Source organism: Primulina tabacum, chromosome 2, assembly GCF_025594145.1.
Source record: "Primulina tabacum isolate GXHZ01 chromosome 2, ASM2559414v2, whole genome shotgun sequence".
In the NCBI taxonomy this organism is placed as follows: Eukaryota; Viridiplantae; Streptophyta; class Magnoliopsida; order Lamiales; family Gesneriaceae; genus Primulina; species Primulina tabacum.
This window is the reverse complement of record NC_134551.1, coordinates 39,261,926-39,289,364: the sequence shown is the minus strand read 5'-3', so window position 1 is coordinate 39,289,364 and position 27,439 is coordinate 39,261,926. Positions and strand designations below refer to the sequence as shown.

Below are 27,439 nucleotides of genomic sequence, written 5' to 3'. Positions count from 1 at the left end.
TCAGTGTTCATCTCCATCCTCATCATATGCGTCATCTTGTGGTGGTTGGAACTCCGGCGGGTGGTATATGGGTGGCCACTGTGGAGGAGGTGGAAATGGATTACCAGAGGTTGAAGCTGATGGAAATTGCTGAGCCAAGACAGACGTAAAATCCATCATATATCCGATATATGTATCGGTCCTAAACCGAAACTCATCCATGTCTTGGCGTTGATTTCGCATTTCTTCTTCCAAATGGGTCAACCTAGCTCTCATATTTCTTTGTTGCGGTTGTGTTTGTGGTTCTTGAGCTTGAGCCTGGGAACGTCTTTCTGCAGCTCTTCTGTTGAATTCCCTTTCAGCTCGACGTGCCGCAGCTTGTTCACCTCTCACTGCCCTATGTGGTTGAACTACCACAATGACATTTTTCGGCTTTAACAATTCTTCATTCACTGCCCAAGTCACTCCCGCATTCTGGCATAATGCAGTGATAAGAGAAGGGTGGAGGAGTTCACTAGGAGAGTTACCTTTTGCATAATCAAGCATCGAACTCTGAAGCAATTGACCTAAATCAATTGTCTTCCCCATCATGATGCAAAACGTCAGGATTGCCCTCTCCTTGATGACGGTGGTGGTATGCTCGGTAGGCTTAATCCTAGCAGAAATAAAGGAATACCAATATTTGGCAACTCTTTTCAGATCAGATTTGGCTAGGCGGACATGAACATCTTCTCTCATTCTCCACTCCGCTCCCTCTATGCATATTGTTTGAAGAATATTATTATAATCAACCTGCTCAGTCTTGTATTCTTCATATTCATCATGCATACATAGAGGTATACCATACAGCGTATTGATAGTATGTGCATCAAAAGCGACCATTTTACCTCGCACCAAAACCATCAATTTTTCATGCTTAACCTTAAGGTTAGCATAAAATTCTCTGACCAACGAAATGACAACATCTTGTGGCTGCTTGCCAAACTCTTCCCAATGCCGAGCAGTAAGCATTAATCCAATTTCAGTTCAAGGGAAACTCAGATCAAATCCCCTTTCTTTTATAATGCTTTTGTTCAAAATTTTTCCATAGTTTTCCTCCGCTTTCTTGTCCCAAAACCTGTTTGCATCATAATTTGCAGATGATGATGCACCCTTGGATTGTTTCTTTCTTGGAGGCATTTTATCAAACACCTTCAAATCACCAACTTCCCCTTCAATCCAATTCACAAAACTAGATGATTCTTCACACCCCCAAACTTGTTAACCACAATAACAACACCTCAACAATATACACACCAATACAATCAACAATATCAACAATGTATTCCACTAAAATTCAATTTTTATCCATAGCCAATAACACCACTAAATTTCGAATTTCAACAAATGTACTATGGATTTGCTCACCTTGAGTGTAGAAATGTTTCTTGAAGAACAAAATCAAAGCTCCATTCAATCCTTGGTTGAAAATTTTCGAGCCCCCTTTTCACACCCTAGGTTTTGTGTTGAATTTGTGGAATAAGATGGGTATTAGATGGAATAACTGAAGTTGTGTAGGTGTGGAGTGGTAAATTTATGCTTGAAAGAACAAACTTTGAGTGTTGAGTGTGTTTTCAGTGGAGGAATTTCGAAGTGGAGGAGAAATATTTGAAGAAGTGTTCTTCGTTTATGCGTAAATGTTGCCCCATTCTGATTTTAAAATCAACATCCGCGGGTGCGGTAAAACAAAGACCGCGGGTGCGGTATGCTTTCGGGAATTTCTTGAAAATTTTTCTTCATTGACCGCGGGTGCGGTCTCATTGTTAGCGCGGGTGCACTTAGTTCTCGGGAAATTTTCAATATTTGATTTCTCAGACACCGCGGGTGCGATCCAATATATACCGCGGGTGCGGTGTGCTTTCGGGAATTTCTTGAAAATTTTTCTTCATTGACCGCGGGTGCGGTCTCATTGTTAGCGCGGGTGCGCTTAGCTCTCGGGAAATTTTCAATATTTGATTTCTCAGACACCGCGGGTGCGATCCAATATAAACCGCGGGTGCGGTGTGCTTTCGGGAATTTCTTGAAAATTTTTCTTCATTGATCGCGGGTGCGGTCTCATTGTTAGCACGGGTGCGCTTAGCTCTCGGGAAATTTTCAATATTTGTTTGTCTTAAACGCTGCAGGTGCGTTCCAAATTATACCGCAGGTGCGGTATTCCTTTGGGAAATTTTTTTCTTCTCCAATTTTTATTCCTGAAAAGAAAACAATTGGGATTCATTAGATTTGGGAAGATACAAGCACACACTATACTAAAAGTACACAACCAAAAATAATCATAATAAAAAAAATAAAAGCAAAACCGAAAACAAAATGCAAAAGAGAAACAAAAATTTGGGTTGCCTCCCAATAAGCGCTTGGTTTAACGTCTTCAGCCCGAATGTCACTAGTCTGATCAGTTTGGTTCGCTCAGCTTGACACTGTCGATATTCCTTACTTTAGTCCCATAGTACGGCTTAACTCGCTGTCCATTGACCTTGAAGGTTCTCCCATCACTGCACTTTAAATCGATATCCCCATAAGGAGACACCGTTTCCACAACAAACGGCCCTGACCAACGCGACTTTAGCTTACCAGGGAACAACTTCAGACGAGAGTTGAAGAGTAGTACTTGTTGTCCTGGTTTGAGCTCCTTCGGACAATGATTTTGTCATGCCACTTCTTAGTTTGCTCTTTGTAGATCTTTGCATTCTCATATGCGTCGTTTCGGAATTCATCAATCTCGCTCAACTGTAGTTTTCTAACGTAGCCAGAAGCTTTCAAATCAAAATTTAATTTCTTCACAGCCCAAAATGCTCTATGCTCCAACTTCAACGGCAGATGACATGCTTTCCCAAACACTAGCCTATAGGGAGACATCACAATAGGCGTCTTGAATGCAGTCCGATAAGCCCATAACGCATCATCCAACTTCATAGCCCAATCTCTCCGGTTGGTGTTGACAGTCTTTTCCAGTATTTGCTTAATTTCCCGGTTGGATACTTCAGCTTGTCCATTCGACTGAGGATGATATGCTAGTGCCACTTTGTGCTTCACATTGTATTTAGCCAAAAGTGAGTTGAAAATTCTATTGCAAAAATGCGTACCTTCGTCACTTATGATGTCTCTCGGTGTTCCAAACCTAGTGAAGATATTCTTATGCACAAATTTCGCTACAACATGAGAGTCATTAGTATTGGTGGCGATTGCTTCCACTCATTTCGACACATAATCAACAGCTAATAAAATATAAGAATTACCAAAAGAAGGGGGAAAGGGTCCCATGAAATCTATGCCCCAAACATCAAAAAGTTCCACTTCCAAAACATTTGTCAGTGGTAATTCATGACGCCTAGATATGTTTCCTAACCTCTCGCATCTATCACATGACTTTACTAAGGTATAACTATCCTTAAACAAACCAGGCCAATAAAAAAAAGATTGCAATACCTTAGCTGCAGTTCGTGATGCTCCAAAATGTCCACCATATGGTGAAGAATGACACTTCTCCAAAATTTGTTGAGCTTCGATACCCTCCACGCATCTCCTAATCACTTGGTCAGCACACCTCTTATATACAAATGGATCATCCCAATAATAGAACTTGATGTCATGGACGAACTTCTTCTTCTGATGATAGCTCAAATCTGGAGGAAGGGTGCCACAAGACAAAAAATTAGCAATATCAGCAAACCAAGGAAGTATAGAATTTACCTTGAAGAGTTGCTCATCAGGGAATGTTTCTTGTATAGCTCCCTCTTCTTTCTTCTCCTCTAGCTCAAGCCTTGACAAATGATCAGCTACCTGATTTTCAATACCTTTTTTATCCTTGACCTCAAAGTCAAATTCTTGTGATAGCAAAATCCACCTTATCAAGCGTGATTTTGCATCCTTCTTGGCGAATAGGTATCGAATAGCTGCATGGTCAGTGAAAACGATTACCTTTGTGCCAATCAAATAAGGTCTGAATTTGTCAAAAGCAAATACTACTGCAAGCATCTCCTTCTCGGTTCTAGTGTAATTTTGTTGTGCAGCATCCATCGTGCGGCTTGCGTAGTAAATCGCCCTAAACATCTTCTCCCTTCTTTGGCCTAATACAGCACCCACTACATAATCACTTGCATCACACATTAGCTCAAAGGGTTCCTTCCAGTCCGGCACTATCATAATCGGTGCAGTTACCAATGCCATTTAGATCTTCTCGAATGCTTGCAAACAATCATCATCAAATATAAAAGTCGACTCTTTGTCAAGCAAGTTACACAGAGGTTTAGAAATCTTAGAAAAATCTATGATAAAACCCGGCGTGTCCTAAGAAACTCCTTATCCCTTTGATGTTCTTCGGTGGTGGAAGCTTTTCAATTGCAACCACTTTGGCTCTGTCTACCTCTAATCCCTTTGAAGAAACTTTATGTCCAAGAACAATACCCTCTTGGACCATAAAATGACACTTTTCCCAATTAAAAACTAAGTTATTTTCTTGACATCTCTGCAAAACAAGGGAAAGGTTATGTAAAAAGGGATCAAACGACGAACCAAATACCGAAAAGTCGTAGATGAAGACTTCCATTATTTCCTCCACCATATCTGCAAAAATGGCCATCATGCACCTCTGGAAAGTGGTAGGTGCATTGCATAACCCAAACGGCATTCTCCTAAAAGCAAACGTGCCATAGGGACACGTGAAAGTTGTCTTCTCTTGATCCTCCGGTGCTATAGCAATCTGGTTATAACCTGAATAACCATCTAAAAAACAGTAGTGACAATAACCAGCAAGTCTATCAAGCATTTGATCAATAAAAGGTAATGGAAAATGATCTTTACGTGTGGCATTGTTCAACTTCCTATAATCAATACATACTCGCCATCCAGTCACAGTACGAGTAGATATTAGTTCATCATTTTCATTCTTTACCACAGTCATTCCACCCTTTTTAGGCACTACTTGCACAAGAGATACCCAACTGCTGTCAGAAATAGCATATATAACTCCAGCATTTAACAATTTCAACACTTCATTTTTCATTACCTCTTTCATGGCTGGATTTAGCCTCCTTTGTTGATCCACATAAGGAGTATACGACTCCTCCATCAAAATTTTATGCATGCATATAGTGGGACTAATCCCCTTGATATCAGAAATAGACCAACCAAATGCAGTTTTAAATTTTCTCAACACTCTCAGCAATTTCTCTTTTTCAGTACAAGTAAGAAAGGAAGAGATGATTACCGGATATGTCGAATTTTCACCTAAAAATGCATAACAAAGGTGGCTTGGCAGTTCCTTTAATTCAGGAGAAGGTGCTTTTACCTCAATTTTCTCATTTACATTAAACTCATCAGGCGGTGCATCTTTTCTCCTTTCTTTCTACAGTGCTTCAAGAGCCACCCGTTGCTCTTTCACTTCCCAATTTTCTTCATCAACAGTTCCAGCAGCACCTATCAAACAGCTCTCCAAGGGATCCCTAGTTCCTGCACAATCAAAGGACATACATGAGTCTAAAACATCAATGCTTTTACAAGTGCTTACCTCATCTGACTCCTTCATGGCGTGATATATATTAAAAATGACAGCTTCTCCACCAACTCTCAAGGTGAGTTCTCCTTTGTGTACATCTATTAATGCTTTTCCAGTGGCTAAGAAGGGTCGCCCAAAAATCAATGGAGCATCTTGATCTTCTTCCATATCAAGTATTACAAAATCAGCAGGGAAGATAAACTTGTCAACTTTTACCAAAACATCTTCAACAATTCCACGAGGATAGGTGAGTGACCTATCTGCAAGTTGCAAAGTTATAGTGGTTGGTTTTACCTCCCCTAGCTTCAAGTCCCTATAAGTAGAAAATGGCATAAGATTAATACTTGCTCCAAGATCACATAAAGCATTATTAACTTGAGTACCACCAATAATGCAAGGTATAGTAAAACTCCCTGGATCTTTTAGTTTTTGTGGTAGCTTCTTTTGGAGAATGACGCTACACTCTTCGGTCACCTTCACTGTCTCGAAATCTTGCAACTTCCTCTTCTTTGACATCACATCTTTGATGAACTATGCATAGTTTGGCATTTGCTCTAAAGCATCACCAAATGGAATGTTGATGTGAATCTTCTTGAAAATCTCCAAAAATTTTGCAAATTGATCATCCAATTTCTTTTTTTTGAACCTCTGCGGATATGGAAGAGTTGGCTTAAATACCGGAGGTTGTTCAACTTCAACTTCAGCTTTAGATCCCTCAATTTCCTCTTTTTCAACTGTCTTCTCCTTGTCCATTCTCTCCTTGGAACTTTGCACCTCTAGTTCTCTTCCACTTCTCAAAGTTACAGCTTTGCATTGGTCCTTTGGATTCACTTCAGTATTACTTGGGAATTGACCTCTATTTTGATCTCTCAATTCATTAGCCAATTGTCCAATTTGTGTCTCCAATGATTTCATTGTGACACCCATATTTCCCATGTGAGTTTCCATGCCATCAAGATGAGATTCAGTCCTAGCCATCCTTTTACTAGATTCAGCAACAAATGTCCCAACTAGATCCTTAAGTGAAGGTTTTCCTTCCCCCTTTGATGTATTGAACCCCGGTGGAGGATTCAACACATTCTTATTATTAGCATATGAAAAATTCTCATGATTTCTCAAACCAGGATGATAAGTGTTAGGGGGAGGGTTACCTCGATATCCTCCATAGTCACCAAAATTCCTATTGTTGATATAATGAGCCTCATCAGGAATGTGTGGTTCTTCATTAACAACCGATGCATTTTCAACCTCTGTTGTACTAGCTTTATTCATAGCTGCAATTTGAGTTGTTAAAGCTGAAACTTGTGCGGTGAGTGATGTAATAGGATCTATGGCATACATCCCAGCTGACTTCTTTACTCCTGACCTCTCAGACGGCCACTGATAACTGTTAATGGTCATCTATTCAAGCAAATCATATGCTTGATCAGGTGATTTTGCAAATATCGTGCCACCAGCTGCTGCATCCACAGTGCCTCTTGTTTGTCCATTCAAACCATTGTAAAACAATTCAATCTGTACCCAATCTTCAAAACCTTGGTTTGGAAACCTCCTCAACAACTCCTTTTACCGTTCCCATGCCTCATATAATTGCTCAAAGTCAGTCTGCCTAAAAGTACTTATCTCAATTTTCAACTGTGCAGATTTCGCAGGTGGAAAATATTTAGCAAGAAACTTGGTTGCTAATTCCTGCCATGTAGTGATACTCCCCAAAGGAAGCGATTGAAGCCATCCTCTTGCTTGGTCCCTAAGAGAAAAAGGAAACAAGAGCAATCGAATTATATCATCAGAAACACCATTTATCTTTACCGTGTCAATGATTTTAAGGAATGTTCTGAGATGTAGATGACGATCTGCTGTAGCGGCTCCCCCAAACTAATTCTGTTGAACCATGTTTATCAATGCGGGTTTGAGCTCAAAGTTGTTTGCATTAATAGTCCCTCGTGCTATGCCCGAGTAATGAGCATTTAGTACCGGCCTAAAATGATCTCTGATAGGTATTGCAGGGGGTGGATTTTCATTATCTCTGTTGTCAGCCATTGCTTGAATCTCTTCTCTTCTTGCCTTTCTTAATCTTCTTGCGGTTCTTTCGATCTCAGGATCAAAGATAAGCAAGTCAGGATTTTGCGATCTTCGCATGCACTGTCAAACAATGAAAAGAAACAAACCAATGTTTAATGTAATCCAATAGAAACAGCTCTAAATTAAAATCAAGACTAATTGGTAACAATACTAATATAAATTTATAATAAACACTCCCCGGCAACGGCGCCAAAAACTTGTTGCGTGTTTTCTTAATTGCTTGCAAGTGCACAACATCAAGTTGTAATAAAATGTATTTTCGAGTACAAGTGTTGATCCCACGAGGAGTATGTATATAAATGTATATTAATGCTTGTAATTAAAATAGTCTCGATTTTATTTAAAAAAATCAATTAAAAGATTTGTTTGCAAGAATAACTAAATTGAAAATGGATTTTTAAATAAAATATAACACCAAACTTTAGCAAATAACAATAGAATAAAAGATCTAGAGGTCCGATTTCACTTAACTATCCACCATGTGTAATTTCTTGTAGCTATGTTATAAAAATCCTTCTTATTCATTAGCCAAGAATCCTATAGTTATCTACTCCCTCTCCCGAGTGTTAAATAGATATTGGTTATCTAAAATTTGATTGCAATTTTCCCATCAACAATCTACAAATAAATAACACATCAAGCACTAGATTCTCTATAGGCTTCAATAGCAATATAGGCTCTCCCAAACTTTATAAATACCATTGATGTATTTTTCTCTTTTCTTGTTTATAATTTCCTTTTCCAAGTGATAAATTGTAAACATATAAATCATTCAACTCATGGCCAATAAATTGAAAGCATTAAGATTAGAACAATACAAATGAACAAGATGAAGAACTTAAATAACTTAGTTCATAGGTTCCAACACATGGTTTCTAGTTTTGTTCCATCATTCCTCTAGAAATAAAAATTAGTTCATAATAACACAAGCAAAACAATAAAACATAGTTCTAAAACAAGACATATCAAATGAAAAATAAAAGAAAGAAGATCTTAGAACAAGATTTTGAAGTGCTGTTTCCGTCCCCGGATTTGTGCAAAAGATTTCTCAAGAACTAGAAGAACTTGAGTCTTCAATAATTTCCAGCAGCCTCCACTCCTTCTTTTTTGATCCCCAATACCCTATATGGTAAGCAAATGATGCCTTTTTATAGTCCAGACAAGTCTCAAATTGTAGCACACTATTTTCATAGACTTTCATGCGCAGCCCACAAAGTTGCAGATTTTTCGGACTCTGTTTTTCGAAGACCGCGGGTGCGCTGCTATATAGACCGCGGGTGCGCTGCTGTTTCGGGAAAAACTTTTATTTTCGAACTTCAGTGACCGCGGGTGCGGTAGAACAAGGACCGCTGGTGCGGTACAGCTTCGGCAGATTTTCTGAAATTCGATTTTCATTGACCGCGGGTGCGGTATCTTTGTTAGCGCGGGTGCGCTGGAGCTTCGGAAATTTTTATCTTTTGCACTTTACAATTCAACACTTTACTACTCCAAACTTTAATTCTAAGCTTCCAAACAAAAACAACAACAAATCACATAAAACCTGCTCAAGAATCACAAAATTCTAGGTTAAAAACAAGTAATAAAAGTACAATAAATTGCACTTATCAGTATACTCAGAACACAAAATATCAGTCAAATCACAATTTCCCCAATATCATAATTTCAAATGATATTAAAATTCAATAAAACATACGTTCTGTTGTAGCTATCGTCGCTAGAAACTCGGTACTGAAGTCAGATTACAAATCAGACGGACGGATTCCACAAAATCCTAAATTGAAACCAAAGTGAAGTTTGAGGGATTTCTGAAGGTTTCTCGATTTTCTTCTCTCAAGAAATGAAGCTGATACATATATATATATATATACATGTTGCATGAGAGGCTAGGTGGCTCATTGCATGTTCTGCACGTCTTGCCGCGAGTGCGATAGCCATTGGACCGCGGGTGCGCTGAGCGTGCTGTACTACTTCCACAATTTCAGAAGGCACGACCGCGGGTGCGGTGCATTTTTTACAGCGGGTGCGGTGACTCTACTGTACCAACTCCAAAATTTCAGAAGAACCACTGCGGGTGCGTTGGCTCTTTTACCGCGGGTGCACTGGTCTTTCTACTCCAACACTATACTTTGCAACTAAATTCAAATTGCAACGTCGTTTCTCCATATCTGTTCTTCCATTCCCTTATTCATAATACATAATAACTCAAAAGCGTTAAGCAAAAATCTCGGGCATTACATTTCTCCCCCCCAAGATACGATTTCGTCCCCGAAATCACAGGCAATCAACTTGTATATCACAGGTAATCATATCAGATACCAAATCTGATAAAAGAAGGAGATATATATACAGAACCTAAAAGAAAACTTACTCCACTAAAATAATTCTAGAGTCTTTATTTCATTCCAGATTCTGTCTTCTAAAGAGCTTCCTAGATGTCCTAACCATTCCTTGAACTTTCAACAACGGAATAGTCTTCGTTCCGAACTATCTTTATTCTATTGATTCTGATTCCATTCTGGAGTAATACTTCAAGAGATATAATATCATAATATAACTCGAAGTAATTTTGATAAAATCAATCTCAAAATACTGGCTATACAACATTCGTATATACCCACTAACAGCTCATAACAAATCAACATCGTCATCTGTTATCAAGTCTGTTCAGGCTAAATCAATTCCATATTCAATCTCTATATCACCTACCATTGGTCGTCGTCTGACGTTGGCATATTAGGTCTATCTATTTAGAGATGTCGTCATTCTTTTCTGAATCAGCTTCACTTCATCAGTTATATCTCTGATCATATTAAGTCCAATCTCAGGAACCTCAGAGATATCATCCCACTCAAGAGGGAACCCGCACTTATTACCGTACAACGTTTCAAATGGTGCCATCTCGATATTCGTCTGATAGCTGTTGTTGTACGAAAACTCACGACATGACAACTCCTGCCAACTAGTGCTAAAATCAAGCATTATAACTCTAAACATATTCTCCAAAATCCGGATAACCCACTCTGACTGTCCGTCAGTCGGTGAATGATATGCAATAATCATATATAATCTCGTACCCACTCTTGCTATACTTCCCGCCAAACGTGCAAAGTCAACCAAAATCATGGTCTGATATAATTAACTCTCGACACTCTGTGCAGTTTGACAACGTTTCTGACAGAAATCTCAGTACTATAATCATATCTGTACGTCTTCATGTACGAGTTAGCATTCGTAGACTGGGTCAGTCTGTCATTCCTAACTCAATCACTACTCAATCTTGGAAGTATTGCAGTAGTTTTGTCACTATATCCCTGGAAATGGAATCCCCTTCTCATTCAGGAATCGATAAGCTATATAACAAATCTCCTGGTTTCATTCTTTCTATCTTCATCTATCAGCAATTCAGACAATTCCGTACAAATTCTGCCATATCTAATCTCATCTGTTTCTATCAAAACTGTCTTTTCAGACTGTCATATATCTTTCTGCTATCAGGATGAATACTGAATCAACTCTTGTGTATTTCTGACAACATTAACTATTTCAAATCCAAAATATCTGGTACAACTGATTGGTTATTCACATACCTGATATTCTGATCGATACCTTGCTCTGACTATCGATATCAAATTCTGCCCATTCTGATCAACTTTCTGAACTTTTTTAGCTTTTAAAATCAGTTCTGGTTCGGCTTGAACGGTATCGAGTTTACACTGTATATTCTGTATCAAATACTGCTGCAGAAAATAATCATTCTCAAGCAATTCAAAATAACAATCAGATACAGTAGCCTGCTAACTCATGCACTACAAGTTTCTGACACTGATATCAGTCTCGACCAACTGATCGCGGTTTCAACTTTGCTAGAATCAATAGATATATCATCTTCAGATATAACAAACCCTGAACACAATCTGTCTTAGTCAAGATGCACATTTCAACAGTTGCTGTATACAACTTTCCAGTTCCCAGAATATTCAATACAATACTCAGATATTCAACAAAAGCAGTCATAATCTTCGAATATACCAGAATACCATAGATAAATAAACCAGATAATTATCAAATATTCTGAACACAGAGTTTATCAATTCACCACTATAGCTGATACATCCCTAATGAGAAGCATTCAATCAGATGTAACTCTTGGTTAATGAATCTGCTATTCGATCTTTCAAATCTTTCAATTCAATCAATATTATTCGGTACGAAGTTCTAAAAGTAATAACAGTACCTGATATCAAGTCAAGACTGAAATCAATCTTCCTGATTAAAGGCAAACTCGGAAGTCCATCTGAGACGATTTTAGCAACTCTCCTGTCACTGGCAAATCAGTCAATGATACACTCCATCTTAGTAAATCAACTAATATATATAAGGAATCACTCCGTTCCTTTCGATAATCATCGAATCATGAACATCATATATATCAAAGATATTCTAAATCCAGAATTCTTATCATACCATGTTCATTCTTTGGCCATTTCAGGTCCGAATCTTACCATTTCCTGGAAATAATCTGCGATAGCTCTGTACTTGGCCAACACATCAATATCAATAATGCAGTTAGCATCAAATAACACCAAGTACTATATAATCTAACTCAATCCCATATCTATCATACTGTAGCATACCAAATCTAACAGATGTCACTAATACAAAACCTCTCCCAAACAGAAAAGAGATCAATACTACAGCATATAATAACTCAATACTCAAGCATATATCCATGCAATTCATTCAGAAATCATATACAGGATGTACTAATATTTCTCAATACGTACACGAAATAACCATAAAGGAACAGTTAGCTGCCACTATAGAATCAAGTGAATTCCAGGTCTGTTCCCCGGTCACTGCGACCAGATGCCTCTTCTCCCTGGAATCTTCTGGAACCTCGCTGTGGACATACTCTAGCAAAGTGTCCTTGCTATCGACAGATGTTACAACTACCAGACACACCTTGGCATTGCTCTGTGAGATGTCTTCCTCCACAGTTTCTACAATACACTCCGGTGTAACTCGGGCTAGAACCACTGGAGCTAGATGAACCGCTCCCTAACTTCTTGAACTGCTTCTTTCGAGCTTTCAACTGTTCTTTCTATCCACTACTGCTGCTACCAATTTCGATTCTGGGAGGCAGTTGCTGTGGTCTCGGTGTTGGAAGGACATACGAAGCTTCCTTTTGTCTCATCAGAACTGTTTATGCTCTTTTGGCTCTGTTCAGAGTATCAGCAAGGTTATTCGGTCGTTTCACATTTACCAATGTACGTATCTCTAGATTCAATCCTTGGATGAACTGATCAAATACAGCTTCATCGTTCCTAGCCACGTGAGGGGCAAAACGTAGCAAGGTAAAGAACTGGGCCAAATACTCATCAATATTCAACTGACCCTGTCTCAGATTTGCAAACTCTGCACCTCTATCCAGTCTGTATGATACGGGGAAAAATCTTTGATAGAATTAAACTTTAAAAATTTTCCACGTAATCACTGGACCACGCTGTTCTAAGGCTTCTTTGGTTACCAGCCACTAACTCCTTGCGACTTCCTGTAAATGGTGCCCAATTAGTTTAACTCTACAATCATCTGTGAAACCAAGAAATTCAAATAGCAGTTCTATATCCTCTAACCAATTCTCACAATCGACTGGCGTCTCAGTACCCTTCAGAATCGGCGGTTGAAACGACTGAAACCTCTTTAACGGTGTTTCCATCAAAGTTTCTGACACATCCCTCTGATTAGTCGAAGTACTACCTCGTTCTGGAATTCTTCGAGGAGGTATATCTGGTTACCACATAAGTTATCAATCACAAGAGATAAATCCATCTCAGCCCCTTTCTGATAAGCTTACCTCTGATCAAAATCGGTTCTGATTCATCTTCAAATAATACACATTACCAAATCAACTCAGATATTCAGGTAACATGTAGTTTCAAAAACAGTAAAAACATACTGCAATATTAGCATATACCATGTAATTCAACATTATAATAAATCACATACTAGCAATCACATGCAAGGAAAGAAAATTCATTCTACCCCGCTCCCTAGCTTCTATCTTAGTCTCAGAGACCTACAGTTATGGACCTATAGCTCTGATACCACCTGTTGTGGGCACCCGGACGCTAATCATACTCTTAATCATCATTAGGACAATTTAATCAATTATAATAAACAGGTTCTAAATTTCCTTTTTTTTAAATGCGGAATGTAATGGGATTCAATCTAATATACATATCAGTATTAAAGTACAAGTCTTGTACTATATATACAATCATTCAACTAAGGTTTAACAACTAAATGTCAAGTGTCCAAACCCTATCTCTAATCCAAGTCCGTAGTCTCCACTCTAATCACGATCTATCTTCATCTCCTCGACCCTGAACCTGTCCCACCTGTTGTCATGCACACATACAAACACGACAACAGCCGGATAACTCCGGTGAGAAATAAATCCCAGTATAAATCAACGAAACATGTAGTTATATAAATAACGTAAAAGCATGTAAAGCATATAACAGATATCAGTAACATGTATCAAATCTGAGAACATAATCAATATAAACTGCCAATCATACTCGTGACTCCACATCTCAGACTAGACTCAATCCTAGTCTAGGGATCCCGATTTCCAGATGTTGGCATTCCTATATCGATCAACAGTAATAGAAGAAACTCCAATTCTATCCACGTCGATATAACAAAACATCCAGTGTCTTGACCTATCCGTCACAGACTTTGGCACTATCACCAATTCATTATCCTGTGACATCGTGCAATGTGCCCGTGGCGATCCCACCACTATCAGGCACTTCTGTCACAAGATCACTCGTCTAATACTCATCTAATACGTGCTTTCTATAAATCAATAGAACAAGCATATCAAATCAAATCAATGCATATAATAACAATAAGTATGTGATTTAGGGAAACTCAAGTATATCCTACTTGAGTCGATCTCCCAATGCCACATTGACTTATACCTTTGTCTTCTCGATCTGACGAAGTCGAAGTCTCGAAGTCAAATCTGTCCATATCAAATCTGAAATGACAATATCGAATATACTGTATCAATATACAACTCAATTCAAAACCTGTTCTGATCAATACTCAACTCAAACATAATCTGATCCATATTAACGATATCATGATACAATTTCAATTAATACTGAATCTGATCACAATCAATCTACTGATGTTTCGATGGCATAATAATACAGTCTTGATCGCCCCGTCAATCTCAACATCACAGAAATAATACCATAATTCATAATCGATATCAATAAGAATCATAATCTTCAATAAGAACAGGTCATTATATCAAATTTTTACAATATCGATCATATTACTTCAGAAAATCATAACAATTACATACACAGCCCGTTCTTCGATCTGTCTTCAGTTATATACTAATCAGTATACCCAGAACACAATATATCAGTCAAATCACAATTCCCCCAATATCATAATTTCAAATGATACCAGAATTCAATAAAACTTACATCCTGTTGTAGCTGTCGTCGCTAGAAACTCGGTACTGAAGTCAGATTATAAATCAGACGGACGGATTCCACAAAATCCTAAATTGAAACCAAAGTGAAGTTTGAGGGATTTCTGAAGGTTTCTCGATTGTTTTCTCTCGAGAAATGAAGCTGATATATATATATATACATGTTGCATGAGAGGATAGGTGGCTCATTGCATGTTCTGCACGTCTTGCCGCGGGTGCGCTAGCCCTTGGACCGCGAGTGCGCTTAGCGTGCTGTACTACTTCCACAATTTTAGAAGGCACGACCGCGGGTGCGGTGCATTTTTGACCGCGGGTGCGGTGACTCTACTGTACCAACTCCAAAATTTCAGAAGAACCACCGCGGGTGCGCTGGCTCTTTTACCGCGGGTGCACTGGTCTTTCTACTCCAACACTATACTTTGCAACTAAATTCAAATTGCAACGTCGTTTCTCCATATCTGTTCTTCCATTCCCTTATTCATAATACACAATAACTCAAAAGTATTATGCTAAAATCTTGGGCATTACAGAGACCGAGGCAGATATGAGGAACCGCTACCCAGAACTGTTTGGTAAGATTTAATTTCGAGTACGAAATTTATATAAGAGGGGGAGGAACTATAGAACCCAAAATCAGTACACATAAATCCCATACATTTATTTAATATTTAAATTATTTATTTAAGTTTAAAATGATTTATAGCGATTCATGACCTATCTAAGATGCATTCTTTTAACTATTTATGTTTATGTGATGTACGTTAAATGTTTTCTCGAGATTCATGTTTCAGGCGATTATTCGATGCGGGATCGAGGAAAAGAGACCGACGACATTTTTAGCGATATTAAAACATGGTATTTTATTTTAAGTTGGGTTTGGGGCATTTTAAAAGGTTTAATTAATTTTTAGCATTTTAAAAGCCTAATTTAATTATTAGGTGATTTTATGACTTTAAAGTTTTAAAAATTGGTTATTTGTACATTTTATTTTAAATTAAGAGATGTTATTTAAAGTTATAGAAATGTTAGTATTTTAATTGGTTGCTAATTATTGATTAAGCAATCCAATTACCCTTAATTAATCACACACACGTTACACACACTCGCACACACTTACACATTTTTACACACACCACATATGCAATTTGCACACACACATATTTCCTTCCATTCCACTTCATCCTTTTGAAGAGAAAACCTAGGGTTTTAAAAGAAAAGCAGCCGCCCCCTTCCCTCTGAGTTTACCAGCAAGTTTTTGTTGATTTCATTGCAAGAAAACCATTCCACGGTCGTCCCGGATCAATCCTCGCACCGTTCCCGCTTTGGTATCGTCGTTTCGGTATTTCAAATCATCAAAAGGCATGTATATTCTGTTTTTCTGCGTCAATCTAGTCATATTATGTGTGGTGATATTTTTATGCGTAAAAATACATGTGTGATGTAAATAGTTTGAGCAGAAAATTGTTTGATCGATTTATGCAACGTTTTTAGATCTCAGAAATTTGTTTTTTAATGTATTTTTGAGTACTGCGACTTTTCAGTTGATTTTCTAGAAAAACATTCAACATACGAAACGTAGAACTTTTTGATACCTTCGATTTGATATAAAATTCGAAATATTTTGGATAAGAATAGAGCGAGTTATGACTTCGAGGAGACGAGGGTGCGGACCAGTGAGCTGGCTTGGACTGAGCAGGAGGCTAAACCCGAGGACCGCCCATGTTTTTAGTTTATGAAAAGCTTCAATTACTCTGATTTCATGTTTTGAGTTACGATGTTTAAACAAGTGTTTATAGCAAACTTTATTTACGATCTTTTTATTGCAATCATTTTTGGATGAACAGTTTATTTTAAATCAAAATTGAGAGTTTATTTCTTATGAAAGAAAATTTTTATTTTTCCGCAAATTTTAAAATAGTTAGAAGTACAGTAGGTTACAATTTTGTTTTGCAATCTCCCCTTTTAAATTTAACACTTCAACTGACTTATCAGTTTCAGTTTTGTTATCATTGGGATCATTTTGCTCAGCTTTGACCTTTTCAAATGATCGAGCCAGTTTATGACACACATTTACCATGTCATGCAGTGTGGTAGTGAGTATCTCACGAGTGAAAGTAGTGTAGGTAAAGTCAAATACCTGTTCACTTGCTGAATCCAGTTCAACATCATCTGCCATAAAGCACTTGACTTCCTCTTCATCATCACTTGAGCTGCTTGGGCGTCTGGTTCTGAATCATCACTGTCAGTTTCAACCCACTTTGATTTGCACTCCTCAGCCATGAGCACTTCATGCTTCTTTTTGGATGATCTCTAGTCATCCTTAGTCCTTCTCCTGTGCTCATAGGGATTCTTTGCTTTTTCAATTGATCCTCGACTGTCCTTCTTTGGCTTAGGACAGTCTGCTATGAAATGACCTGATTTGCCACAGTTGTAGCAAACATATGATTCTTCTTTGGATTGGTTCTTCTGGTATTGCTTTTGGAAGTTTCCTTGATTCTTTCTCATAAACTTTCCAAATTTTTTGACAAACAATGACATGGCATCATTGCTAAGTTGATTAGCAGATCTGTCAGTTGAACCAGTCTGTTCCTATCTGACAGCAGTTAAAGCCGTTGTGGCAGCTGGAGTAGAAGGTTCCCCTTCTCTGGTCTGTAGTTCAAATTCATATGCCTTTAGATCAGCAAATAGATCATGTAGTTAAACTTTGTTAAGATCTTTTGATTCACGCATAGCCATGGTTTTGACATCCCACTCTTTGGGAAGACCTCTTACCACCTTCAGAGCCACATCTTTATTTGAGTGCACTTTTCCAAGTGCATTCAATTCATTGATGATGCAGCTGACTCTTTAATCATACTCATGCATAGACTCTCCAACTTTCATCTTGATATTATCAAATTTTTGAACAGCAACAAATACCTTGTTCTCCTTGGTTTGTTCATTTCCTTCACACAGCTGGATGAGTTTTTCCCATATCTCTTTGGCCATTTTGCACATTTTGATTTTGCTTAACGTGAGTTTGTCCAGTGTTTTGTATAAGATGTCCTTGGCCATATTATCCAAGTTTGCTTCTCTTTTTTCCTCAGTTGTCCATTCATCTCTGGGCTTTTCTATTTGATGAGGTGCCCCGTCAGTGATGGCAACTGCAATGTTTGCTTTTAGAATCTTTATTGGATCTTCAGTGATGACATACCACATGTCATCATCTTGTGTAGCTAAGTGAGCCTGAATTCTTATTTTTTTCCAGTCGTCAAAGTCTTCTCTTGAAAACATTGGTAACTTGTTGAATGAAGACATATTGAACAGTTGTAAGTAAGAATATTCTGAAACAAAATTCAACCGCTCTGATACCACTTGATAGGATTGGTTAATAAGTAGAAAAGTGTTTAGAAGGGGGTTGAATAAACACTCACGATTTTTATAACCTTTTTTAATGAAGTATCAGTTTTGTGATAAACTGAAACTTACGAATCTTGTTAGTCGATAACAATCAGTTTAACTGAATATAGTTTTGGAAATAAACTGACTGAAAGATAGAATAAATGACTGAAATAATAACGCAAAGATTTATGGATGTTCGGAGAATGAATAACTCCTACGTCACCCCTTCTATCACAAGGATATGATATGCACTAAAAGACTTTGATCTATACAAAACTTGTACAGACCCACTTCAGTTTGGACTTAACACTACCAAAACTGAAACTCTTAGTTAACAACAATTTTCACAGTTCTTCGAATGGATTTAGCACGACTGATCTAACTTAGATAAAATTAGTAATACAATAGTTTGTGCTAGTAAGCTCGAAAAGTAGCCTCAAATGCTATGAATAATTCTGATAAGTGTGAGCTTTTTGAATCTCAAATAAGAGAAATAAATTTAGCAGAGTAACAGCAAGCTTGAGAGAATAGGTGAGTCGTATTGATAAGCGTTATTTCTCAACTGCTCTTCTCGCCTATTTATAGGCTTCCTTCCTACGGTAACATTAAATATAATTTGAATCATTATATCCGTTGATTGCCACATCAATAAACTTCTGACATTCGTACACTGTAGTCTCTGAAATGTGGCGTTCCACTAAGAGTCACAGTCTGCTTTGTACTATTGTCGGTTGAAAGTTCTTTTCAACTGATGACGTGTACAGCTGAAGGATCAGCTGATAGGCATTCGCTGTTAAGCTCATAACTAAATATATCAACTGATTAGTTTCCAACTGATCAGTCAGTTGTCTTCGAAAGTTCAGTTTGCTCAAAACTGATCAGTCAGTTGTAATTTCAGTTCAGCTGGCTTCAGTTGCCTTCGATAATCTACACATTAATCTTAAGTTAGGCAGCTATCAATACGTGATCAGTTAGTTCAATAGATTTAATCTTTTAGTTTTTCAAACCACCGAAATTATGTTTCCAACAAATCCCTTAATACTCCTTGGCAATCAAACAACAATGTCCAAAGTAATATTTTCCCATTTCCACTCGGAAATAGGAAGTGGCTTAAGTTTTTTTAGAACCCGAAAATCAGATTACGTATAAGTCATGCATAATTTATATTATTTAAATTAAAAATGAAGTTTATGAATATATGAAGTGTTTTATTTATTTTAAAAGTAGATGTTTAGTTTTATCTTTTCAGGATAAATACGCGAGGCCGGGCCGGAGTTTGGAGATTTGAGATAAGACTAATAATAAGAAAGATATTCCTAAATTTAATTTAAGTAAAGGAATAATTTAATTTAAAGAAAAAGAATGTTTTAGGATTTATTAAATTAATTCGAGTTAAGTTATTAAATAAGTTCTTTAGGTTAATATTTAATCAAAGCTTAACTTAAAAAGGTGTAAACAATTGATGATGAATTAATCTAGGTATAATATATATTCAAGAAAATAAACATAGTATTTAAATACTTAAATTTGAATCCATGCAAAACCATACAAGAGTTTATTATAAATTAATATGTTAATTCACTAAAATGTATAGTGGGTATTTAAAAACCTTAAACAATTAAAATGCAAGGTTTAAACCATAACATACCATGCAAAATTAAGAAGAAATCGGTCAACATTTTAAACAAATTCAAATGTGTAACAAACCCCATTCAAATAATCACTAAATGATTTTTATAGTGTATTCATTTCCCACTTTTAAATTCCATAATAATGGGTAATACATGCACCATAATTCTCTTCAAAGCTCCTCAACCCCTCTAAGCTAGTAAATAACGTGAATGACAACAAGAATAAGAGCAAAGAATCGGCCAGCCAAGAGAAGGAGAAGCATTTCAAATTCTTTCAACTTCTTGACTTGTAACCCCCAACTTAATGTACATTATGGCACCTTTAACACCTCCTATAACATTCCTCTTCATTTCCTAACAAACCTACACCCTCACCTTCGAAACATATCAGGAAACAGCAGCTGAAAATCGTGTATGAACAGCAGAAACAAGAAGAGAAATCCAACTCCGACTCAGCCGCTCGTATTAGTCGTATTGGTTTGCTTTTTCCTCAAAACAAATTACAGGCATGTATATTTTGTTTCTTTTCTCTTGAATCAAGTCCTATAGATATTTTTAAACCATCATATAACCATGATTAAAGCAAAAATCACGAAATTGACAGCAAGTTCCCAAGTAAAAATCTGCACAGATTTTCTCAACTCTTTTGGTTTCCGACTTCACGGTTTGATATGTTTTGTTGATTACAGAGTGTTTCTTCATTTCGAGGCACACATGGCTACTTCTAGGAATTTTTTAGAGTGTCTTAGGGTGTTGTTGGTTCGTTGGTTCAAGTCCATACACTCAAGAGAAAGAATTGACAGCAACATTATTATGAGTTACAGATTTTGTGTCAAGGTTTCTGTCATTGAGTTGTTTAATGGGTGTGTTCGAATCTTGGCTGTCCTAGGGGCTGTAGCCATGGTTGGAACCCTACCTTAACATGTCAAGGACGTGACCAAATCATCCCTTCAAGGATTGGTTCATGGATCCATCGAAATTTCACCAAAACATCACAAGTACATTTCGGTTTCATCATTTTCTGTGTGAGTAACTTTCGGTTTTTGAGGTGTTGGATGGATTGTGGTTGGCTTCTAGCCCATAGCCATGGTTCATACAACTCTCCATCATGTCTAGATTGTGACATGGTCAATCAAATGACCCTTGGAACGAGACAAGACATTAAAATATTTAAATACAAAACACTCTACCACAAGGGATGCTCTCGGCTGGTATGCTGTGACTGTCCAAGGCGGTTGCTTGGGTGGTGGTTGGCTTTTAGCCCTTAGCCATGGTCCAAGCCATTCCTTAGGATGTTGGTAAGAGTCTTTGGTCGGTGGTTCTGGCCAATGGTCATTAAATTTCAGAGTTTACACCACAAATACACAAGCTGCTGCTGCTGTATTTTGACAGCAACTTTATGTTTCGGATTTGGTGCTTGTTTGAGATCTTGTTTGGCTTTTAGCCCATGGCCTTGGACTGGACAGTACATCAATGAGTTAGGAAAGTCATGTTTTTGGCCGTTCGTGATTCGGTTAAGTATAGAGGTGGTACGAGAATTTACGGTGCAATGTGCCAAAGTGACTCTCCAAAGAGCGTTTCATGATTTTGGCCTCCATCCACCCATTTTCGTGTTTTCCAGTCCTCATGAGTATTTTTCAGTATGTTAGGGGTATTTTTAATCATGTTTAAACGTCGGTTTAATGTTGGTTCGGTTTGGTACGAAGCCATGTTTGAAAAATTAAGTTGTTGGTCATAATAGTCTCGTTTTTGTTCTATTGACAAGTTTGGTCAAGATAAGAATATTTGCATGTGTCACATAATAGAATTAGGTTGCAGTAAGCTTGGGAACGATCCAACTCATCCGGTAAAAAATAAGGTTATAATTATATTACGTGCATAAAAATATAAAATGTTTATTTTTGAGATATATGTGATATGTCTTGTGGCCACCTTATGTTTATGGGTTTGGAAGTCGGTAGGCGCAACTGAGGACCTATCCACCCGGTGACTTACGACCGGTTTACGATTATGTATGAGTACGGATATCCAGTCCAAGGGACGTGGTGATCTCTACCGCCCAGTATACTGTGGTTTGGTCTGATCAAGTGCTCCCAGTATACTGTGGTTTGGTCTGATCAAGTGCTCACGTTATGTTTCAGGGCCACTTGCTTAGAAACATTATCTCTACCAGAAAATTATGATATGATATGACTGAGCTCTATTGAGCAAAGCTTTTACGTATGATTTTCATATATGCACGTAGTTATAATTAATTATAATACGTCTTTCACTGTACGCTTTTCGATACCATGTTTTTACGTTGCATGCGATTTTTATGATATATCTTGTTGTTATTCACGATATATACATGTTGAGTATTTAGACTCACTGGACTTGATTGTTGTAGGTATTGATGAGGTCGAGTTTGCGGGCGGAGACCAGTGACCTATTTTGGGGCAGCAGTAGTAAACCCGAGGACCTCATGTTTTAGTTTATGCACCTTTTATCGTTCAAACTAAATTTTATTCTGTTGGATTATTTTAAGTTGTTGTTGGAAACACAATCTTGACTTCCGCTGTTATTTTAAAGTTAAAATTATTTACATGTTTATTTTATAAATGAGGCAAGATAATTATTTCTTTAGAAAATTTTTAATAATTAAGCTAAAATAAGAAAACGAAATACGGGCCTTTACAGTTGGTATCAGAGCCAATGATCTTGTAAAGGGTTGTACTACTACTGCTCTCGGGAAGCTAATGAAATCATGTCTTTGGTCTATAAGTTTTACGATTACACATTTAGTTTAAAAGCCTGAAATATTTTTACATCATGATTGCATGAAAGATTTTATGTCAAGATTACGATTATGCAGTATTTATTTAAATTTAAAGAAAATAGTGGAATTCTGCATGTTGGTTACGTATGGGTTATAATTATGGAACATCATGCCTCCTAGACTGCATTATTGATCGCACGGGAGGTGATGAGCATCGTCATGAGGACGAGGAGAGAGATTTACCACCACCCCCTCTACTAGACATGAATGCTCAGATGCTAGCTGGGATGACTCAGTTCTTCCCACAGTTTGCGGGGAAAATGCAGTAGGAGCCAGATAGACGGGGCCGGAGGCTATCTATGAGCGGTTCATGAAGATGCGACCGAAGGAATTCTTAGGGACATCAGATCCTATGGCTGTCGAGGGCTGGATTAAGTCCCTTGAGGTTATTTTCGAGTTCATGGGGCTCGAAGATGGAGATAGGGTTCGTTGTGCGACTTATCTGTTTGGAGGAGACGCTCGCCTGTGGTGGGAAGGAGCATCTGTAGCTTTGGATTAAGCTACTTTGAGCTGGACGCGTTTCACAGAGGTATTCTACTCTAAATATTTTACTGAAGAGGTGCGTTCCAGGTTGACTACGGAGTTCATGACCCTGAGGCAGGGAGACTTGACTGTTACGGAGTTCATCCGTAAGTTCGAGAGGGGATGTCATTTTGTACCCCTAATTGCTAATGATCCTGGAGCTAAATTGAGGCATTTTCTGAATGGTCTGCGGCCGATCTTGCGCCGGGATTTTAGGGTGGCTGGCCCTACTACCTATGATGTTGCTGTTTCCAGAGCTCTAGCGGCAGAGCAAGACCAGAACGATAATGAGCACGATCGCCAGGGTAAACGACCATTTCAGGCACCACACCGTCCTCCTCAGCAGCAGCATCAGAATAAGAGACCTTTCCACGGTCCACCCAAGATCAGAGGGCAGCAGCAGCAACAGCAGGGACGAGCAATCCCGAGGACAGTGGAGTATCCAGTCTGTGCCAAGTTATCACGTCGTCATGCTGGGACTTGTATGTATGGTTCGAGAAAGTGTTACAAATGTGATAGTACTGACCACATATTGAAGAATTGCCCTCAGAAGAATCTGCCTACCCAAGGCAGAGTTTTTTCTCTGCATGCTGCGGAGACTAACCCGGAGACGATGCTCATGACAGGTATCCTAAATCTTTAAATTTTATTTAATGTTTTGGGTTAAGATTTTGAACTTAGAATTTATGATAGGATTGCATGTTGAAATCAGTGTTAGCTACGGGAATTTAGGTTAAAAGAACTTTGAACTTTGCATGTCTATAAGCATAGTTCTTGTAAAACTATTGGGTTTAGCATGATATTCCAATCTTTCAGGGAGAATCTTTATAGCCGGTTCAGCTACGAAAGCCTTAATAGATTCAGGGGCTACTCATTCATTCATTTCAGAAACCTTTGCAAATTCTCTCAAGATCAAGACAATTGGGCTAGACATAGCGTATTCACTAGCATTGCCTTCTGGAGAGGAGATGACAGCTACTAATGTGATCCGAGATATAGACCTTGAACTTCATGGTAATCTTGTGTATGATGATCTTATCGTTCTGCCGATGCCAGAATTTGATATCATTCTGGGGATGGACTGGCTATTGAGGAACATAGTTTTGATTGATTTCCGGCGGAGATCTGTTCTAGTCCGACCGCCTGGGATGGAACAATTCTTATTCGAACCAGACAGGTATTTTAATTTACCGCGTATAATACCTTATGTCCAGGATAGGAAACTCATGCATCGAGGGTGCCGAGAATTTTTAGCTACTCTTGTATCTGTTCCCGAGACGCCCAAACAGTCAGCATCCGATGTTCCTATTGTCCGGGACTTTCTAGAAGTTTTTCCTGATGACGTCACTGGTTTGCCACCGGTGCGAGAGGTGGAATTTTCTATTGAGCTTATGCCAGGTACCTCACCGATTTCAAAAGCACCGTACCGATTAGCACCGACAGAGATGGCAGAACTCAAGAAGCAGATTCAGGAACTTCTTGACAAGGAATTCATTCGCCCGATTTTTTCGCCATGGGGCGCGCCAGTCTTATTTGTGAAAAAGAAGGATGGTTCGATGAGGCTCTGCATTGATTACCGGGAGTAAAACAGAGTTACAGCGAAGAACAAATACCCACTTCCGAGGATTGAAGATTTGTTTGAGCAGTTGCAAGGAGCTTCAGTCTTCTCCAATATTGATCTCTGTTCTGGTTATCATCAATTAGGGGTGAAAGACGCCGATGTTCTCAAGACTACTTTTAGGACTCGGTATGGCCACTTCGAGTTTCTTGTGATGTCGTTCGGTTTGACGAATGCGTCAGCGATTTTCATGGATCTCATGAATCGATTATTTCAGCTGTATCTTGATCAGTTCGTGATAGTATTCATAGACGATATTCTTGTCTACTCAAAGAATCAATAGGATCACAGCAGACATCTGACCACAGTATTAGAGACCTTACAAAAGCACAAGCTATTTGCGAAGTTCAGCAAGTGCGAGTTCTGGTTAGAGAAAGTGGCGTTCTTAGGCCACGTTGTTTCTAGCAGCGGTATTGAGGTGGACCCGGCAAAAGTTGCAGCAGTCAGAGATTGGGTTGTGCCGCAAAATGCGTCAGAGATCCGTAGTTTCCTTGGGCTAGCAGGATACTATCGGAAGTTTATTCAGGGATTCTCCTCCATCGCAGTTCCACTCACGTCATTGACGAAGAAGAATGTTAAGTATGTGTGGAGCGAGGAATGTCAGAAGAGCTTCGATACATTGAAGCAAGCTCTTATTTCAGCGCCAGTATTGGCCATGCCTTCAGAGCCAGGAGATTTTATTCTGTACACCGATGCTTCAAAACTCGGGTTAGGCGCAGTATTGATGCAGCATGGGAAGGTGATAGCATATGCTTCTCGTCAGTTGAAGATTCATGAGAAGAATTATCCTACTCATGATCTAGAGTTGGCGCCGTAGTATTTGCATTGAAGATTTGGAGGCATTATTTGTACGGAGAGAAGTGCCAGATCTTTACCGACCACAAAAGTCTCAAATACTTCTTTACACAGAAAGAGTTGAATATGCGGCAGAGGCGTTGGTTGGTGCTAGTGAAGGATTATGATAGTGATTAGCTATCATCCTGGTAAAGCTAATGTAGTTGCGGATGCGTTGAGAAGGAAAGTCGCAGTGATGGCTCATTTGGTGGTTTCGAGACCCCTTCAGTCTGAGATGCAGAGGTTTGATCTAGAGACATATCCTCGAGGTAGAGTTCCTCTTCTATCTACTTTGATGATTCAGTCTTCTCTTCTAGACCGTATTCACAGTGGACAGTTAGCAGACGAGCATTTGGCAAAGTGAAGGCAGAGAGATGAAGCCAAGGGCAGTATCTTGTATACAGTTAGAGACGGTATTGTGAGATATCGAGACAGAATGTGGGTTCCTAGCGGCGATTCTATTCGAGATGATATCTTATCTGAGGCCCATATGTCGTCGTACTCTATTCATCCTTGGAGTACGAAGATGTACAAAGACCTTTAGTTATTATATTGGTGACCAGGAATGAAGAGGGATATCAGACGATTTGTATCCGAGTGTCTGACGTGTCAGCTAGTGAAAGCGGAACATCAAAGACCAGCAGGTATGCTCAAGCCTCTTCCTATTCCCGAGTGGAAGTGGGAGAAAGTTACCATGGACTTCGTTGTCGGATTGCCGAAGTCAGTCAGAGGGTCGAATGCTATATGGGTGATCGTTGATCGTCTTACGAAATCTACTCATTTCTTGCCTATTAAGACGACTTTCTCCATGATCCAGTATGCAGAGTTATATATCCGGGAGATCGTTAGACTTCATGGTATTCCCGTTTCTATAGTGTCTGACCGAGATCCTATATTCACTTCCTCATTTTGGAAGAGTCTACATTCAGCTATGGGCACGAAGTTTTTTTTTAGCACAGCTTTCCGCCCACAGACAGATGGTCAGCCCGAGAGAGTTATCCAGATTTTGGAGGATCTTCTTCGTGCATGTGTTCTTGATTTCTCCGGGAGTTGGGAATCAAAGTTACCGTTGGTGGAGTTTACCTATAACAACAGTTTTAAGTCGTCTATAGGTATGGCTCCATATGAAGCACTGTACGGTCGTAAGTGTAGATCGCCTATTCATTGGGATGAAGTAGGGGAGAGAGCAGAATTGGGTCCGGAGATTGTGCAGCAGGCTGCTGATATAGTAGTCAAGATCCGTGATAGGATGAGGACTGCTCAGAGTAGACAGAAGAGTTATGCGGATCAGAGAAGGAGAGATTTAGAGTTTGCCGTTGGTGACCATGTTTTCGTGAAGATTGCATCGATGAAAGGTGTCATGCGGTTCGGGAAGAAAGGAAAGCTCAGTCCGAGATTCATTGGACCATTCGAGATCCTCGACAGAGTTGGGACATTAGTTTATCATGTTGCTCTTCCGCCGAATCTGGCCGGAGTACACAACGTGTTTCACGTCTCCATGTTGAGGAAGTATATTGCTAATCTATCG

General features: G+C 38.7%; 1 protein-coding gene across 1 annotated transcript; it reads right to left on the bottom strand.

The window, feature by feature from the left end:
* Positions 1-2,601: 2,601 nt before the first annotated feature.
* LOC142537672 (uncharacterized) lies at positions 2,602-4,185 on the bottom strand. The gene is made up of 4 exons (XM_075643168.1): positions 3,937-4,185; positions 3,709-3,822; positions 3,445-3,564; positions 2,602-3,015 (listed from the first exon to the last, which is right to left on the bottom strand). Exons 1-4 carry the CDS (start codon positions 4,183-4,185, stop codon positions 2,602-2,604), a joined length of 897 nt encoding a protein of 298 aa, XP_075499283.1.
* Positions 4,186-27,439: the final 23,254 nt, after the last annotated feature.